Source organism: Danio rerio, chromosome 4, assembly GCF_049306965.1.
Source record: "Danio rerio strain Tuebingen ecotype United States chromosome 4, GRCz12tu, whole genome shotgun sequence".
Classification (NCBI taxonomy): Eukaryota; Metazoa; Chordata; class Actinopteri; order Cypriniformes; family Danionidae; genus Danio; species Danio rerio.
In genome coordinates this window covers 16222248-16240937 of record NC_133179.1, presented here as the reverse complement: position 1 = coordinate 16240937, position 18690 = coordinate 16222248, and the positions used below count along the sequence as shown (strand labels likewise).

The following is an 18690-nucleotide window of genomic DNA, read 5'->3' as shown; positions in this document are numbered from 1 at the left end:
TAAAACACAACCGGTTACTATGAGGTTGTGTTAAGGGTTGTGGTAGGTGTAGACATTAATAAACCCAAAAAAATTGGACTCTGTGTCATGTACAAGACATTAAACAAAATGAAAACTCCAGGAGGTGTGAAAACTACACCCACTCGGAGCTGACCAGCCCATTTGGAACTGGATCCGACCTCCGTTTATACCCTTTTCTTCGCACCAGGTATTAAGATTCGTTTTCCTTGATCGAATCACAAGTGGACAAAAGAGACTCTTTACAAAACACCTGGTGTTTAAATGTGTCTCTTTTGTCCACTTTCAATCACTTCTCTGACGAGGGAGGGGCTGTGGCCGGATATTGGATTCCTCTCTTTATCACTGTGAAAGCTTGTAATAAAAAATCTTGTTATACTTTACAAAAAATAAACATTTTATTAAATGTAGCACTTCAGAACTATTAAAATGCTTTATAAATAGGTTAATTTATGCAATGACTAATGAAATTATAGATCATTTATTTATTTAACTTCTAATCAACTCCATTTAGGCCTAGACTTCTAACTTTACTTTTGTTCGGATTTTAACACGTAGATAGGGTGTTTTTAAAAAATTCCTTTAACAAACATAAACAATAACCAGCTAGATGTGTCTTTAAGTAAAACTACAATGCAAAGGATCACAAGAAAATACCCATCATACCAATTTTTTCTGATCAACTCCTGCATAGACACTACATACTGTAAAAGTAATTGGTTACTAAAGGCAAGTAAACCAATTGCCTTAAAAGCAACAAACTGATTTTATTTAAAGATAATGTAAGTAAACCCCTTGTATCTTGTAACTGTTAAGTTGACCTAACTTAAAATTTTGCAATTATGTGATTTCACCGACTTTTTTTAATAGTTAACGAATCACTTTTTACAGTGCATTTTTAATATGCATGTATGCTGTTGTTTTGATAAAATTTGTTTAACAAATATATTATGACATCGACAGTAATTCAATCAGATGATTAAAAAACATTATGCAAAGGATAAGAGGAAGAGAACACACATACAGATAGTTAATCCAACACATGCATTAACCAAAGGCTCTTAGCTGCTGTTCGAACAATCTGATCGCATGCGTTTGCCATTAGGCATTAAACCCAACCCATTCAAGTGGCTCTTGTCAACTGTAACCCTTTCCATTTAATTCCTACATTAAGAAACCTACTTGAAAAGAGACTGTTTGGGTCTGAGAGGTTTCTTCTTGGCGAAAAACGCTCCAAAATCTCCACCGGTGCTGGCGTAGGACAGCTGGGCAGAAGGTTCTGCTGCGCTACGGGTGTTTTTGACATCCAGGTAGTCCATTAGCAGGACCTGTGAGAGCAGAAGAGCATGTTTTGTTCAGTCTTATTTTACAGCACAAGACTATATTCACTGCCTTTTTGACACTTGAAGTAGGTGTTCCACTACATGCACTTATGATAAACAGTTTATTAGCACACTTTCTGCCAGCCCTGGACTTTGTAAACAGAAGCAAACAGGGCTAGAATCAAAATGGGACACCAAGGTCAACTAATCCAAGGGGGGTTTTATCACAGTGATTCGCTTGAGAAAAGGCTGGAAATGAAAAGCAGCTCTATATATAGTGCACAGCATAAGTGAGTTACTTCCTCTTTGAAAATGTATGTATATATAGTTGAAGTCAGAATCATTTGCCATCCTGAATTATTATCCCCTGTATATTTTTACCACAATTTCTGTTTAAAAGGAAGATATTTTTAAACACATTTCTAAACATAATAATATGTTATATATGCAATAAAATAAAATATATTATATGTATTGGGCTAAAGTTAGTTTTAATAACTAATTTCGAACAATTGATTTCTTTTATCTTTGCTATAATTACAGTACAAATATTTGACTAGATGTTTTTCAAGATAATTATATTTAGCTTAAAGTGACATTTAAAGGCTTAACTAGGTTAATTAGGCAAGTTTGTATAATTAGGCAAGTCATTGTATAACAGTGGTTTGTTCTGTAAAATAATAATATTGCTTAATGGGGCTAAAAATATTGATAATGGTTATAAAAATGTTTAAAACTGCTTTTATTCTAGTAGAAAAAAAGAATATTATAAGGAAATACTATGAAAAATTCATTTCTCTGTAAATCATTGTTTGGGAAATATTTAAAAAAGAAATAAAGATTGACAGGGGGGCCAATAATTGTGTCTTTAACTGTAAACAAATATATAAACAGACAAAAAAGCATGATCCGAATACATTATATTACTGAACTGTCAGCAAGTAAATAGGTAAAATAATAATAAAACTGCATATTTATTAAAAATTGAATAGCAAAATGTACTTGTTTATATGAGCAATGAAATAACTAGTTGACCAAAATAAAAAAATAAAAAAATCTAAAATTGTCAAAACAATTAAAAAAACCAAGAGATTAAATAAAAAAAATAACTGGCCAATAAATAATTATACAAAATGAATGAGTCAAAATCAAAACAAAATGAAAAATAATAATTACAAAAAAATTGAACACAATTAAAATATTTGTCTTATATTTACCAATGTCACAGCTCTATTTTAAAAAGGTGAAATTGTGAAATATTAGTACATTTATACAGCTATTGATACTTCATTATAATTGGAAATAAAGTTTATTTCTACAATGGCAAATCTGTGTTGGTTCGTCACAAGTAATTTAGAGATTAATATTTTCTCATAGATTAAGAAACATTTCCTCCTATTGATGTTGTAAAGAGTTGAATTGCTTCATATATTTATAGTAAAGCATGATATTCGTTCAGTATTTTTTATGAATAAAAAAGTTAAGAAAAACACATTTATTTGAAGCAAAAGTTATTGTCGAACACTAAACATGAATCCTTAATTAAAGCATTAATTTCTCTTTTTTTCTTAAACGATAAATTCAGATTTAATTGTAGCACTTTACACAACAAAATCTCTGCTCAAACCCAAATTTCATATTATCTTTGACAGTCCTACACGCCAGTTTAAAACACTCCATAAAATATAAGGGTTAAGTATGTCCCTGGCCTAGTATGACTTAACTGGATCAGTCTGAATGAATCTGTTTCTAGGTTTGTCTCAGGCCAATCTTTCCAGGCTGTCTGTGTTCAAACTTCAAACGCCTGCCGTATCCGCCAGTGAAATCCCATTAACTCTGATTAAAACTGCACATCCGAGTTCATGAATATCCCATTCAACACTATCCATAACCATTAAGAGAGGTTCAAACAGCTGCAAGAGGAGTGAAAGAGAAGTTCAAGTAAACTTTTCCACAAATTAGCAGGCCGTTTTTTTCCAATGGCTTCATAATTCAGCGAAGCAATTTACTTGCTCCATTTCTAAATCCCAGCTGCAAAACAGTCCAGAGTGGAGATGGAATTAGGAAAGGACAGATGGAACTACATCTGACTGATAATAGCATAATTAAGCAGAGATAAGAAGGGAACAGTCTATGAGAGGAAGGGAAAGCCTCATCAACAGCCATTCCTCAGCCCAGAGACAAGCCCAATCCGGCCGGCCTGTTACAATCCTGTCAGATTATTAATTACTAATGCCCATCTGATCCGGTGATGGAGCGGGTCTCGCATGTAGACCCCCGACTTAATTAAATGCCAACGTTTGCCTGATGAAGGAGCCCGGACCCACTTCAGTGACCTCGGAGAAGGGAACAAGCAACTTTTAAGGCAATTAACCATGGAGGATGGATGGATGACGGTGGGAGATGGAGAGAAAGATTTCATGACGAAAACAGTAAACACAGGAAGGGAGACAGATGGAGAGAGATGTACAAGAGAGATTAGGAAGTGAACAGTCAGCAGATTCATCTTGGTAAAGCAAATGAACGGGTCAATTTTTAGTAGCAGTACATTTTTTTAAGATATGAATAGTAGTTTATTTACTTTACGCATTATTATGCATTCAATGTGCCATAACAGAAATTTGTTTTTGGCACTAGCATAAAGAAGATGAATGTATGTAATAAACAGATTATTTTAAAAAGAACTGAAGCTTAAGGAATAGAGGGAAGCAGAAAATAAAGTCCAAGCAAGTGCAAATGCTTTTGTCTTTTTGCATTTTGTTTAATACTATTCACTTTATTCCCAGTGTATGAGCGAGTGCAGCCAATTGAATCTTTTTGGCTCGAGACTTCCGTTCTCATACACTTCTCATAAACTTCTATTCATTTTTAGAAGTTAAAAACAGCTCATTATGCTGCTTGATGTTGCAAACTGACATTTTCTTATCATACGATTGTGCTTTGTCTGTAAAGTCATGCAAACACTTGTTTGTAGAGCGAGTAGTTCGACCGTTTTCTGCGGTTTATTATTCCTAGTCATTTCTCCCATAGGCAGCTGAATTGGAAGTTCAACAAGCACACTTCAGCATTTAAAAATAAAGTTAACAGCTGTAGTAAGAGTAGTAGTAGTAATAATAACAACAACAACAACAACAACAATAATAATAATAATAATAGTAATGATAAAAAAGTGTAATATTTCTTTAAAACATCTCATTAGAGTAGTAATTTATGCTAAATATATGATGTTAAGCAGATTTAAATCTAATTATTCATATTATAATAATAATAATAATAAACTAAGATTATACTTTTTTCATTTATTATAACTAAGCAATGCCTAATAGACGAATGTCAATTTCAGTTTTATTTCATCACAAAAGGGCCATTCTAATACAAAGTAAACGCAAATTCATTTGAAACGATCGATGATGCTTTAAGTGATGTTCTGAATAGTGTTTAATTGGTAATTTATTACAGTTTCATTGAACATTTGTCCCTAAAGTTAAGTGTTATTTTTAGGGTTTCCTCCTGGATTTTGCCTTCCCAAATTTAAAAGCTTCCAGATCCACGTGCAGAGTTGTAAATGCAAAGGTTTGGTATCATTTTAAAGGAAACCCATTGAAATTTCAGAAAACACTGTTGAAAGTGATTAAAATAATTGTATTGTCAGGATTCTGCCACTCCGGTCTTGTTAATTATTGTTTTAATGGCAGTATCCAAACACTAGTCCTATCATGTCTTGTGTGTTGTGCTCGGCTCGAGTTTTCTCGGGTCGAACACTGCTTTTCTGTCATTGTATGTCATTTGTATGAGCGGCGTCTCAACTGATCATGTCCTCATGTGCTCTCCTGTCTATTGTCTAGTCTCCCCCTCCTTAACCCTTCTTAGTTTATCCTGCTCACCTGTCTGTTTGTTAATTATTTCTGCTTATATTCTTCTCATGTCTGCTGTCCTGTGCCAGTTCATCATCGTTTTTAGCCTTGTCCTGTCTGTTCAGCGCTGATCGCTGCCAGCCTGCCCAATGAAGTTTGTTTGTGTGTTTTGTTAATGTCTTCCCCCTCAGGGTAGTATGTTTTGCATTTTATTTTATTTTACTATAAATAAAACCCTTAATTTGCCCTTTACTTTAGTCCTCACTCCTTTTCCCTAACACTGACCGTGACATGTATATGTAGTTTGTTTTATAATAAACCCCTATAAAAAAAAGAGGTGCTTTTTTTGTAAACCTAAATTTAAAAATGTGTACCTTTTAGGTTCTGCATGGTCTATGTTGCTGTAATCCATTTTGTTGGATCCTGCACATGTCAGTAATCAGAAAAAAGAAAAATGTCTCTTTTCTAATCTATGCAAAAGTTATTTCATTTCAACTCATGAGAGAACAGAACCACTTATGGGGGTATTGGGTCAGTACAGACCTTCAAAATTGAAAGAATGCAGAAGTAAATGACATCACAGACCCGGTACTGTGTACGCAGAGTTTAGCACTTTCCATTTTACTTGTTTTATTATTATCATTCTTTAAATGCATTTCAGTGCTGCTGCAATAGTGGCGCAGTGAACTTATTTTTCATAGTTTGTGTGTGCTGCGAGAGCATAAAAATATTTCCTGCAATACGTTTAACATAAAAAAGAAACAAGAAGATGAAGGGAAGCGAAACTTGAAGACAGAACTCATTATACCACCACCACAGCCGGCAAGGTCACTTTCACTAAAATGCCTCATGCCTCATCAGAAGTGCCTTCGTCCCCATTATAATGCGGCTTATTAGAACTGCCTCCGTTTTTCCTGTAACAACAGAGATGAAGCGTGGGTTGCAGAAGCGCTGTGTCCATTTTAAAAACACCAAACAAGTAGGTGGAAACAACAGAGCCAGCTCCGCCAACAACACAAAGAACTCTCCAATGAGTCTGGCAAAAACACATGCAGAACAAACTGCTGATCTCGAGCAGAAACGTCTAAAAGCAGCGCGTCAAACAGAGACAAAGAGCGGCCCACTTATGATTTATGCCGCCCATGGATGGACATCCCATAACAAAAGACCTATTTTGCATTACTGTCGAGTCTAAGCATATTGTGGTGTGATATCAGTGTTAAGAGGGCAGTTTACTTATATAAAGTAAACGACCTTGGGAAAATGCACTTTAATAATCTCCAGTCAGATCACACAAATATGTCATGATTTCGGCGTGATTTCCTTGAGGTAGGGTGTCGTGGGGATTCGTAAATGACAAATGGCATCGTGACAAACAATTCAATCATTTCTTTAATTGTAATGTGGCACAGTTTCCAACAACAGCCTCACCACACCATCGCAAAAAGTCTAGCTATTTAATTTTTTTCTCGTTCTTCACAACGATTTCCGTCACATGAGTGACACTGTGCAATAGGAGCACATCATTTCTCAGTTATATCCACGGGTGCTGCCAATAATCCGTGGGTCAGGTAATGAAATAATAGGCTGCTTCTTTACTCAAGGGTTGGTCATGGGTGAATAAGATCAATCATTGGTTGTGCAAACTACATACTGTAAAATATTAAGGTGTTTTAAGCAATTTTATCTGATAGACTGGAACAAATATGCAGACATCTTCATTCTCACAAGAAGTTTCTGAGTTCTCTCCTTCCAACAAAGTTTGTTGATGTAATATGGGAACTTGTTTAGTGCTGCAAATACATTGCAATAGCATTTCCTGCTTATTCAAATTTAAGTTTAAATTAAGTAGAAAAAAATTGCCATTTTAAACAGAATCAGGAAAAAACTATGTTTGTTTGGTATTTGTTTTATAGGAGTTTGCAATTTTTTCCGTAAAAGTTTGCTTTCGGCGGGTAAATATTTATGCCTTCCTCTTTTGAAAGACACTTCAGAAAAAGCATCTGCTAAATGAATGTAGATGTAAACATCTTTGAATTACCATCGGCTTACAATTGTCGCCTGTGACATTTAATGTCCTTTTTTTCAATCCACCAAGGACAGACTTTGCATAAAAACAGACGTTGAAGAGCTGCTTATAGAAGAAATAGAAATCTAATTCTAATTAACAGAAGCACTAACATGGTTTTTCATGTTTAAATCCCTAAAACTGATTGATAATCTACTATGGCCTGTGCTATAAAAAACGTGACGTGTTTATAATAACTTTTGAGAAAAAAGTGCAGTAGCAAATGTATTATTTATTGTGATATGAATACTCTCAAAGTTTAGGCATCATTACAATTTTAAAAGTATCAATTTGTCACGGACTAAAAAAATCTGTTATTTAACAGTTTCCGTTTTTTGTGATATACAAGTGATTAACGTGATTTTTACAAGTGTTTTTCGTTTATTTACGGTTGTAAAATGTAACCCAAACAATACATCAATTAATCTTTTAAAAATGTTAATAAATGTCACTTTTTCAAATATGTCAAGGTTAAAAGTTGTTGGAAGAAAGATCAAGGTCCCATAATGCAATTTAAAAGCATAAATAGTCAACATAAGAATAAAAGGCATAAAAACAGTCACAAAATATGTAAAACTGTTATGTATGGATATTTTTAGTGCGGTAACAACAAAACAACAACAACAACAGTCCCCAAACAACTGATCTTTATTTCTATAGCACTTTGTACAATTTAGATTGTGTCAAAGCAACTAAATTTAGTTTGGATCAGTGTAATACAAATGACAGCCAATCCACTGAAGAGAAACTCCGTTGCTCAACCCTAAATTAGTTCAATGTTTTAAGACAGTTCACCCAAAAACTCTGTTATTATTTCCTCACCCGTTACTTGTTCGTATTTATTAAAATACTGCTGATATTTCTAAATTTCTTTTACCCCTATATAAAACAAGTACAAAAAAACAAGTGATTCTATCAACAATGAGTCAAGCTGATCGACTAGTCTGTTCTGAAAATACAGCAGCTTGGCTGATTCCAAGTAAAATCATCATTGCCATTGACTTTCCTCCATAAACATCCTCAAAATGATTTTTTTTTCTCTGAGGAAAAGAAAGAACAATACAAAATAAGTCCACTTTGAGCAGCGGTTATGTGATGGACACACTCTGAATGCTTCCATTTCCGGACGTTCATTTCACAAGCCCTCTTCTTTATTGGAGCTTTAAAGACTAGGTTGTTTTAACAGAAAGGAGGAAAAAAAAAAATCAATATTCATGGCCTCTTCCAAGAAAAGACCAGCTTGAAAATGGGTTTGGGAAACAAGAGCCTGTGAGAAACAGCAAATGGCTTTTCACACCAGATAATAAACACTAAGCACCCTTGCTGGATTTGTGATGTGCACCAATGCGTAACCCCACTGCCATAACAACAATTCTGTTTTCATATGGCTCAAAGCCATTTCAAAGTTTACAAATCGCGTGGAAATCCAAGAGTTAATCTTTAGTGAACCCTAAAACCCAGCCTCTTGTTTTTGAGGACACATTCTCAATTTAATGAAGAGCAAAAAGCAGCACTCATCCCCTCTATTAGCCACAAATCAAGCTAATTAAAAAAGAAAAACTGTGTTGAAGGATGTGCAGGTGAGCACCTGCTTTCTGATGATAGACGTTTGCAGAGCGCTTTAAGAAAAAAAACGATGGAAATAAACAAAGCCTCCTGCCTCTTGTCTACTCCTCTTCAGATTAGCAAGAAAACGCTGCTTCCTCTCATTCCAAGAAGGCATCTGACAGCAATACATGAACATTTCTGAAGGGCTTGTTTTTTCTGGAAATTAGGTGACCTTCGTAACTCGTGCGAAACAACAAACTTTGCTTTTTTTGTTTGTTCTTTGTTTCAGTGCAATTAAAAACGTATGATCCAACCAACATTGAAAGTTTAATCATTATGTAGGAGGGGCGTAATGAACCTGGGATTGTGTCTCCATGGATACCTTAGCATAATTCATAATATAAGCACACGTTGTTTTGAGAGAAACACACACTACAGAGACCGAAAAAAAAAGAATCCGACATTAACAGCATATTTATGTGATGCTAAACGTGATGCGACTGAACGCATCCAGGCAGTTAATATGTAAATATAAGACCTCAGGTAGAACGAGAAATTACATGTTGATTAAAAAGTGGAGTAATTAATCCCTTTGTTGTCATCTGCCTACATTCTGACATTCTATTTCATCATGTTTTCTCTTCCTACTCACACAAAATAAATTATTATATGCCTAAATGGAATATCAGCCTTTCAGTGGTAGATATGTTGGGTGCAAAATAGAGCTGTACGATATTGGAAAAATCTAACATAGCCATATATTTTTTTTTATTTTGTTGGCCACTTTATTAGGTATATCTTACTAGTACCAGGTTGGAAACTTTATCATTCACAGCATAGATTCAACTAGTACAAGAAGTATTTGGAAAGGTTTACCTAATAAAGTGGAAAGAATTAGGAAAGAATTTATAATGTTAGATTAATTGGGATGTTTCTGCAGTTGGAATGCATCTCAATGCAAACAAACAAATAAACTATATATACGATCAAGAAAATGATACAATTGAAAGAGTGTTTTATTCAAGCCTAACCGTATTCAGGTACAGTGATTGAATGCTAACATTAATTTATAAAATAAAAATAATAATAATAATTAATAATAAAATGAATCACTTATAAAGTCGCAAATGGTACAATTTCTTATGCCTGACTACTTTTAAAATCATTATACAATTGATAATGATGTGACAATTGTGATTAATCACATTGCGGTTAGATATAAGTTACCGGAATTTTTTTGAGTCGTGGTTAGAATGTAAAATTAAGAGTATTTTACCAGGTGCCATCTTATCTGGCATATGTTAGTATAAGGCTACTACATCCCAATTGCAAAGAGATTCAAAAGGGAAAGAACACCTGCTAAAAGTTTGCTATTGATTCAATTAGATCTTCAATGAAAAGAATATACACACACACACACACACACACACACACACAAAATGTCTTTTTTTCTAGTCCAAATATCTAAAAGTTCCTAAATCAAGAACCATTTTCGAGAACAAGCTAAAAATGCCGTGCTTGATTTCAGAAAATAATAAGTCATAATCATTTTTTTAAAGCAAAATATTCTGCCAAAAGGGAAAATAAATTAATCTCATTTTGCTTTAAAATATTATTTTTACTTTCCCCATTAGCAGATTATTTTGTTTGTTTTAAGGCATACATCACTTACTTTTGACACATTATTTTTAAAAACAAGAAAAAAAAAGAAAGAATCCCAGACAAAAAATAAATCAATAAATAAAATAAAAAAACTATTTAAAAACTAATCAAAAATCAAAACATATTTTCACATCAAATCAAGACCAAAAAAACAAACAAATAAAATTGAATAGCCACTTAAAAATAATATTCTGTTAGTATCAAAAATTTAATAATTTTTTCTTAAAAAGCCAATCAAACCAGGACAAACCTAAACCAAAAAAAACACACACACACACACACACACACACACACACACACACACAAACACACACACACACACACACACACACACACACACACATATATATATATATATATATATATATATATATATATATATATATATATATATATATATATGTATATATATCAGCAAAAGAAAAAATAATCATAAACAATCCTTATAAACACCTGAACAATACGCACTCTTATTCTAAAACATGATAAAACAACACCTTCCCCATAGAAGAGCTAATCATCTTTCTCTAGAAACACAAGCTGACCTCATCAGCGATACACTGTGACACCTATGAATCCAAAAGCATCTTCTACCCCTCTCAACCTGCAGCTCTTCTGACATATTCTAGTTCAACACAGATATTACACATCACACTGAGAGGTCAATCTTTGGAGCAGAATCTTGCTACGACTGCGTCATTAGCATTCCTGTCAGCAATACTCAGTACGGTCCACTACAGTCGCCACTATTACAGCAACGCACATCACAAAAGAATGCATAATTACTGTCGTAATTAATGAACATAAGAGTGGCGCTTTTCAAAACAACCAGCGTATCTCAATCATAAAGCCTGGGGGGAGGAAAGAGCGCTGGGTTTAAAAACATGGAAATGAACTGTTATGATCATTAACCCTGTGGTGGAAATCTTTCAAATCCACAAGCGACATGCTAGCTGTGGCCAGTTACAATAGATCATTTAGGCTGGTACACAACAGCTCATTTAGAGGCCATGTGTCTGTCTATCTCGTCGACATGAAACAGAAGCACTTTGCCTCTCCCTCCGCTGCCAGACTAATCACTGTCAGGGCATGAAACGCCTCACTAACACTGTATAATCCAATTACTCTGAGGCTGTGTGGCTCCCACTAAATCTAAACAAGTTGTCAAAGTGGAAAGTTTGTAATTTCCTTTCTTTTTTTCTCTCTCTCTTTTCACGCTCTTGTTCCCTTCACCCTCTTTCCTATCATTCCCAGGCTTAAATCCGTGTGGCTTAATATATGGCACAAAGAAAGAGCTTATAACAAACTCAAACGATTTTTTTCTTCCTTACAACGAAATGGAATGTAGTTTAAAGAAATATTTTGATAATAAGTAAACAATAGTGGCAATAATACGAAATAAAAAATAAATATTAACAAACTCAATAAATATATTTTGCCAATATGTTCGATATAAGTACCAATAATTCATAACAACTTGTATGAACAAACAAACGAGCGAAAGAAACAAACAAAAAGGAATGAAGGAACGAAAGGAATGAACGAACAAAAGGAACGAACGTATTAAAGAAACAAACGAATGAAAAGAACGAACGAACAAAAGGAATAAACAAACAATGAATGAAAGAACCGAACAATTGAAAGGAAGAAATGAATGTAAAGGAACAAATGAATGAAAGGAACAAACCAACGAAAGGAATGAACAAACGAATGGAACGAACAAAAGGAACAAACAAACGAAATGAAAGGAAAGAACCGAAAGGAATGAACAAAAGGAAGAGAACGAAACGAAACGAAACAAACAAACAAACAAACAAAACGAACGGATGTAAAAGTAAGTTTAAAAATTATATTTAATAAACAATAGTAGCAATATTAACAACAAAACTAATACAGAATCAAATTCAACTAAATAAATAGTAAACTAAAGAGTTATATCTTGCCAATAAGTTTGATAAAGTAATATTTCACAATGAATAATTAAGATCAAATATTGGCATGCATACTGTATATATATGCATAGTGTACATGCATAAATACTGTACACACACATAAAGTATGCACCTACATACTTTACACACACAATTCAACAGGTACTAAAAAAATCTAGTTATTTGATAATCTCTCAAAATGTGTTGGTTTGTAAAATAATTTTTGTACAAATTTATGTTCATTATAAATGCCAGTATCTATAGGGTGAGAATATAGCTTACGGTTTTAAAATATTACAAAAATCCCATTTTATACAGTATAATAATAATAATAATAATAATAATAATAATAATAAATCATTAAAAACAATGAAAAAAAAAAACAGCCATTCAACAGCCATAATGCGTATTACATAATATCACCTATATTATTACTAAACACTCAACATATTAAGCATATCTGCAATTACCATAAAAAAAATTTTGATAGCTTCTTTTATGGCATTAAAAAAAAAAAAAAATTATATAAAAGAAATTCTCAATTGGACTGTCAGTGGCAAAAAGTTCAGTCAATGGTTCCTCCAAAAAGAGTCAATACCTATTTACTCCACAGAGTCCTAAAAACTCTGCATGGCCTTTTACGAAGCAGGTTTACAAGCCCAATATGGATTATAACACTCCTAGACTTTTGCACAGCTGTCTTCAAGAATGGCAGAGCTACAGTTCAAAGAGTCAGGAACTGAAAGAAATAAAGATTAAAACGTGTCTCTCAGGTCCATCTGTCCGTGGCCTTCATGTCTTCAGTGTAATGGAAAGGTCAAGGTGATTCCTGTCTCCCACAGGAACAGAGGAAACTTGGGAACAAAAGTTCGGCATTAAGAAAGAGAGAAAGACACGGGTGTTCATGGGTCTCATCTACTCCAATGAGAGAACAAGAGGTTATCTTGAAGGATATCCAACAAGTGACACTGAGAACATCAGGTGCATCGGTGCACGAGGACAGAACCATCATTCTCACCTGAGATGCCAGTCCTACAATCATCATCTGGCACCAGAAACTCAAGAGCGTCAGCATATAAGGGAACAGGGATGATAGAAAAATGACAAAGAAGAAAAAAAAAACAGAATGACAGAAGTAAAAGTTTAAAAACTGAAATATACATATATACATATATATATATATATATATATATATCTATATGACAGAAAAGAAAAAGAAAGGGGAAAGGAAGGAAAGTGAGAAAGGGAAGGAAAATGATAAAGAGGAAAGGAATGGATTGAAAAGGAAATGGAAAATAAAAAGGAAGGAACATGTAGGAAAGGAAAGAAAAGAAAATATTAAAGAAAAATTAGAATGTAAAGAAAAAAAACAAAAACAACCAAAAAGAAAGAATAAAAATGGACAGGAAAGAAAGGGGGAAATGGAAGGAATATTAAAAAGGAAAGAAAAGTAAAATAAAAGGAAAGGAAAGGATAGGAAAGGGAAAAGTAAGGAAAAATAAAAAAAACGAATGTAAGATGGAGTAAATGAAAGGAAATAAAAAAAATAAAAACAAAAATGGAGGGAAAATTAAAAGGATTAAAAGTGAGTAGATGGTAAATTAAGAAAAGAAATGAAAAAGAAAGTAAATGGAAAACAAGATAAGAAAAAAGGAAAAGCGTAAGAAAAAGAAAGTAACAAAGGAAAAGAAAAGAAAAAGGGAAAAAAGAGAGAAAGGGAAAAAACAAAAAGGGAAAAATGACAAGCAGAAATAAAAAGAAAATGAAAGAAAAGGGAGAAAAATGGAAGGAAGAAAATAGAAAGGAAAGGAAAATAAAATAACCTAAAGGAAAGTGAAGGCAAGGAAAGGCAAGCCAAGACAAGAAAAGGCAAGGAAAGGCAAGGGAAGGGAAGGCAAGGCAAGGCAAGTAAAGGAAAGGAAAGGAAAGGAGAGAAGAGGAGAAAGGGAATAAAAAGGGAAAAAAATGGAATGAAAATGAAAGAAAAAAGAAGGAAAAGGAAGAGAATAAAATTAGAGAAAGAAAGAAAATAAAAGGAAACTAACTGAATTGATCAATAAATCGATCAATATTGGCAGAAAAAATAGAAAAAAAGTGACAAATGTATTCTTCCACACTCTACAGAGAAATCGAAGTGGAAGCAGCTATCATGTTTTCAGAAGATGCTGTGTATTTTCTGATGGTTCAGATGCAGTACTTTGGTGGCTGCTATCAGTGTCTAGTGTAGCAGTCAGGTGATTAGGGGAAGAGATCAGAACAGACTTTGTGATAGAATAAAGAGGAGAGAGGGGAAAAAAAAACATTGGTTAAAAAAAAACCTCATCTACCTTAATGAAGATTCTCATCAAGGGCTTCCATTATCTCACACCGTGACCACAGGAGACTCCACAGCCCCTGGCAACCAGCCCACTGAACACTTAATATCAACTGCTTTATAAAAGCCAGAATGATTCCTTCCCCTTCCTGTGGCCTTTTTTTAAAGATTGTGAGTTATCATTGAAACAAAAAGCTTCTGAAAGTTGGAAGTGCGCAATATAAGTGAAGTATTCATGCATCAAGCGAAACAGAATAACCCAAAATTTTGCAGTTAATTGACTCCTCATCAGGCTATCCAAGATACATTTACAAAATATTTTACTGTGAAACATTTTCAGAAGATTTTTATTTGAATCCATGGTTATTCATAAGATTCAAGTCCAACAGCTACCAGCACTTTGAAAGTAAAAAGAGTCAAAACTAATTTATTTGCAATATCATGATAATGAATGATTATGGATTATCCCGTTGACCCACATTAGAGTTTATGCTAGAGAAAGAACAAAATCCTTTTAGTTTGGGATTTTCTCACTATAGCTGTGTCCCAAATCGCATACTTATGCACTATTCTACGCCATTTTGTAGTATAAATAGTGTAAGCAGTGTTTACACTGAAAAATCTATAAATAATAAGTGTACTTTAATTACCCGGATGATGCATTCATTATATGTTATTTTTGAGATACAGCGCATCGGCATCCATTAGCCTGTCATTGAGCAGAGCAAAGACGGTTGACGTCAATGAACAAGATGGCGATAGAGACTGTTTAATATTGGCATAATTTCGAACTACAGAAAAGCAGATCAAAACATTATAAAATTGGTGAGTAAACTTCTAAGTTGATCTCTCTCTCTTTTATGTTGCAGTGCTGTATTGACACCATATTGTAGTGTATTAAGTGTGGGATGGGCCACTAGTCACTATCACTAGGTCATAGTCTGACTCTTCACCCTGTTTGATGGAGTGATGACAAACCCATTTACTTTTTGGTTGGCCTTCTGTTTGTTGCTAATGAGTCTGCTGATTTTGTTACTGCAGACTAGTTCTGTAAACAGAAAGAAGGAAGAAATGCCCGCATGTGTTCAGTGTTTTTCCTTGTCGCAAACGCAACAGTAATCTGGTAGTGATTGAGTTGTTTTGTTTTTTTTCTGGGTTAATTTTTGTGATCTCTTGATTGCAAGAGAAAAATACTGGGAAATCCCTATAGACTGATAGCATTTCATGCCGTTTAGCCTTATAATCTTAAAATGTGAGCAAAATCACCTGTTTTGTCATCACTTTAGACATTAAGCTAGAGAATCATTCAAATACAAGCTCTAAAATGCTGCAGATGTGAAGGAATGGTGGAAGAAAGTAGTTCCTCACACAAAAAGAATCTCCGTGTTGGATTTTCTTTTTTATATATTTCTTTTTTATATTACGTCGTCGAACTCAATATCACACTTCTAGCAGTGCGATATGGCTGTATATTGTCACTGGTGGGACAGTAATGCACGCATGCCTCTCACCAGTGCCGATATACAGCCATATTGCACTGCTACTCGAGTGATATTGCTCATATATATAACTAGTCAAACTTCTGTTTATTTACAAATGTAAAAGTGTATAAATATTTATTTATTCAGTTTTATATTTTAAAAACTCTGTGATATTACTGAATAATATGCAAATGTTTAGATGATTTATGCGCAATACAATTTGCACAATATTACTTTCTTTACCTTTTAATGGATGTATGACAAACCTGTTGTAGCTGTGTTTACCAAACAAGTGGTTCAAATTGATTTGCATTGTAACCTCTGAATAAAAGTTAAGAATTTTAAAGGTATTTTTTGAGCTCCTATACTCTCAAACTCATTTTACATACTTTTTTAACAATACTAAAAAACCTAAGAAAAGTCTACTGATTCTGTCTGGCCCTAGTTATAGATTTCATAACGTAAAAAGTTATTAATATTAGACAACATTTCCATAATAGTGCATCTCTAAGACAGTATTTGGCATTCGTGGTTATTACTCTTTTGCCATCACTTAAAGTCTGGGTGAACTGAAAGTTGCTGAGACTTTTACTTCAGTATGTAGATGTAGTTCCAACTGAAACAGAATATTAAGTAGGGGGCAGGGCTTCCTTCAAACTAACAGTAGGAGGGGCGTGGTCAAAAGTATGGTGGCTGAAGCCATCAAATTGGCATCAACAGAGAAGCACCGTCACACCAAAGGCAGAAGCAAATGGTAATAATTTGACTGAATATTACTGAAACAAACCTTATTTTTTCAGTAGATGCTGACCTAAATGCTGACCTAAAGAATGGTAATCCAAAATATATAAAAGTAAATTTGGATGTCAAAGACGTTTGCTTTTTATCTGAACAGAACATGACAAGCTGAAGCAAAACAAATTAATCTGTTGCTAGCAAGGGTGCGAGGTGCTTGTGCTAATAAATGCTGAAAAACAGACAGCGCACATGCTCGCAGTCAAAGCCCTCATCAGACGCAGTTAAATGCATATTTTGACTTCTGTAGTCACCTCTCGGAAAGATGCGTCTCATTACTTAGGTCTGCAAGCGGCTCAGTGGGGCCTTAGCAACAGTTGGCAGGGCCAAGCCTGGTCTTTCGTTACAGCTCTCTGCAGACTGCTTTGAAACGAGGAGTGAAAAAAGACAGGAGGAAAGTACAAGGTCATAGTCTGACTCTTCACCCTGTTTGATGGAGTGATGACAAACCCATTTACTCATTCCCCAGCTGCAGCACCACTCCCATCTCTTTCTCTATCTCCCTCTTTCTACCGATTCCTGTCTCTATTGCACGACCGCATCTCCAGTAGCTTGCAGCTGAAAAATAATGCTCTGTAGGAGTGCTCAAGGAATGAGAAACAGGATAAGAGAGAACGGAGATGGAATTCTGTAACAAAACAATTAAGAATGATACAAAAAATAATATCAAAATTAATAAGTTGGGTTATTACATCTTCTTCAAATCTGAGTTTTCAATTAGTTATACCATCTGAACCTAAAGTGGTTTTACAATTTGTGGAGCAAAATAAATCAAGATCTGCAACATGTAAACATTGTGTAATGCATCATAAGAACACCATCTTCCATATTTACAACAATCATCCCACATACTAAAACATAGTTTTGTTAATAACATTATTTAAACAATATTATCTGATCTCGGACGCTACTGTATACAGGGCCAGAACTGGTTAGTACTTGGGTAGGATGACAAATCTATTGATTGAATGAAATAAGATTAATGCAAAATAGCCTACAATGCACTAATATACATGTATATACATATATACACACACAGTGGGGAAAATAAGTATTGAACACACCACCTACATTTCTAAAAGTGCAGTTGACTTAAAATTTCAAGTCACCAGGGGCCTCATGTACGAAGACTTGCGTGGAAATCTTACTAAAACATTGCGTACGCACAAAGCTGTAAATGTGCGTACGCAGAAAAAAATTCAGATGTATGAAACACTGCGTACGCCGAATCTCACGCATATTCTTTTGTACATCTGAATGAACGTGAAACTGAGCGCAACATGCACGAGCACAAAACCCCTCCCTGCCTCCTCCCCCGTATGAATATGCTAATGACTATGCTAATGGCAAAACCCAACGAAAAAGCAATGTCAAAGGCAAGCAAAAAGAGAAACTTTGAACAGAATGTGAATTGGAGGTGCTGCTTTCGGAGGTAGACCGGAGAAAAGCGGTGTTATTTGCAAGTTTGTTCTCCGGAATTAACAACAAAAGAAAAAAATAGAGTGGGAGAGTTTAGCAGATGCGGTCAACACAGTTGGGTCTGAACATCGCACTGAGTGCATTAAAAAAAAGAAATAGTGTGGTTTATATCTGTAAAATGTTGCAGGATGCTTAACAGTCTCAGTGGCGCTACTCGCAAGACGCATGTGATCATGAATTGATACGTTCGAGCATGAACTCGGTTTGAATCCAGCGTC

The 18690-nt window shown here is 34.4% G+C and overlaps 1 protein-coding gene across 3 annotated transcripts in view; it reads right to left on the bottom strand.

The window, feature by feature from the left end:
• The window catches only part of exoc4 (exocyst complex component 4), a 211238-nt gene that overhangs the window by 159591 nt on the left and 32957 nt on the right, over window positions 1-18690 (bottom strand). For all 3 annotated transcript variants that reach the window (XR_012401600.1, XM_073946250.1, NM_001030134.2), the window contains exon 8: window positions 1201-1346. Coding sequence is in view for 2 of the 3 variants with exons in the window: in XM_073946250.1 (XP_073802351.1) it covers window positions 1201-1346 (146 nt within the window). In the remaining variant the exon portion in view is untranslated. The remainder of the gene's footprint in view (window positions 1-1200; window positions 1347-18690) is intronic.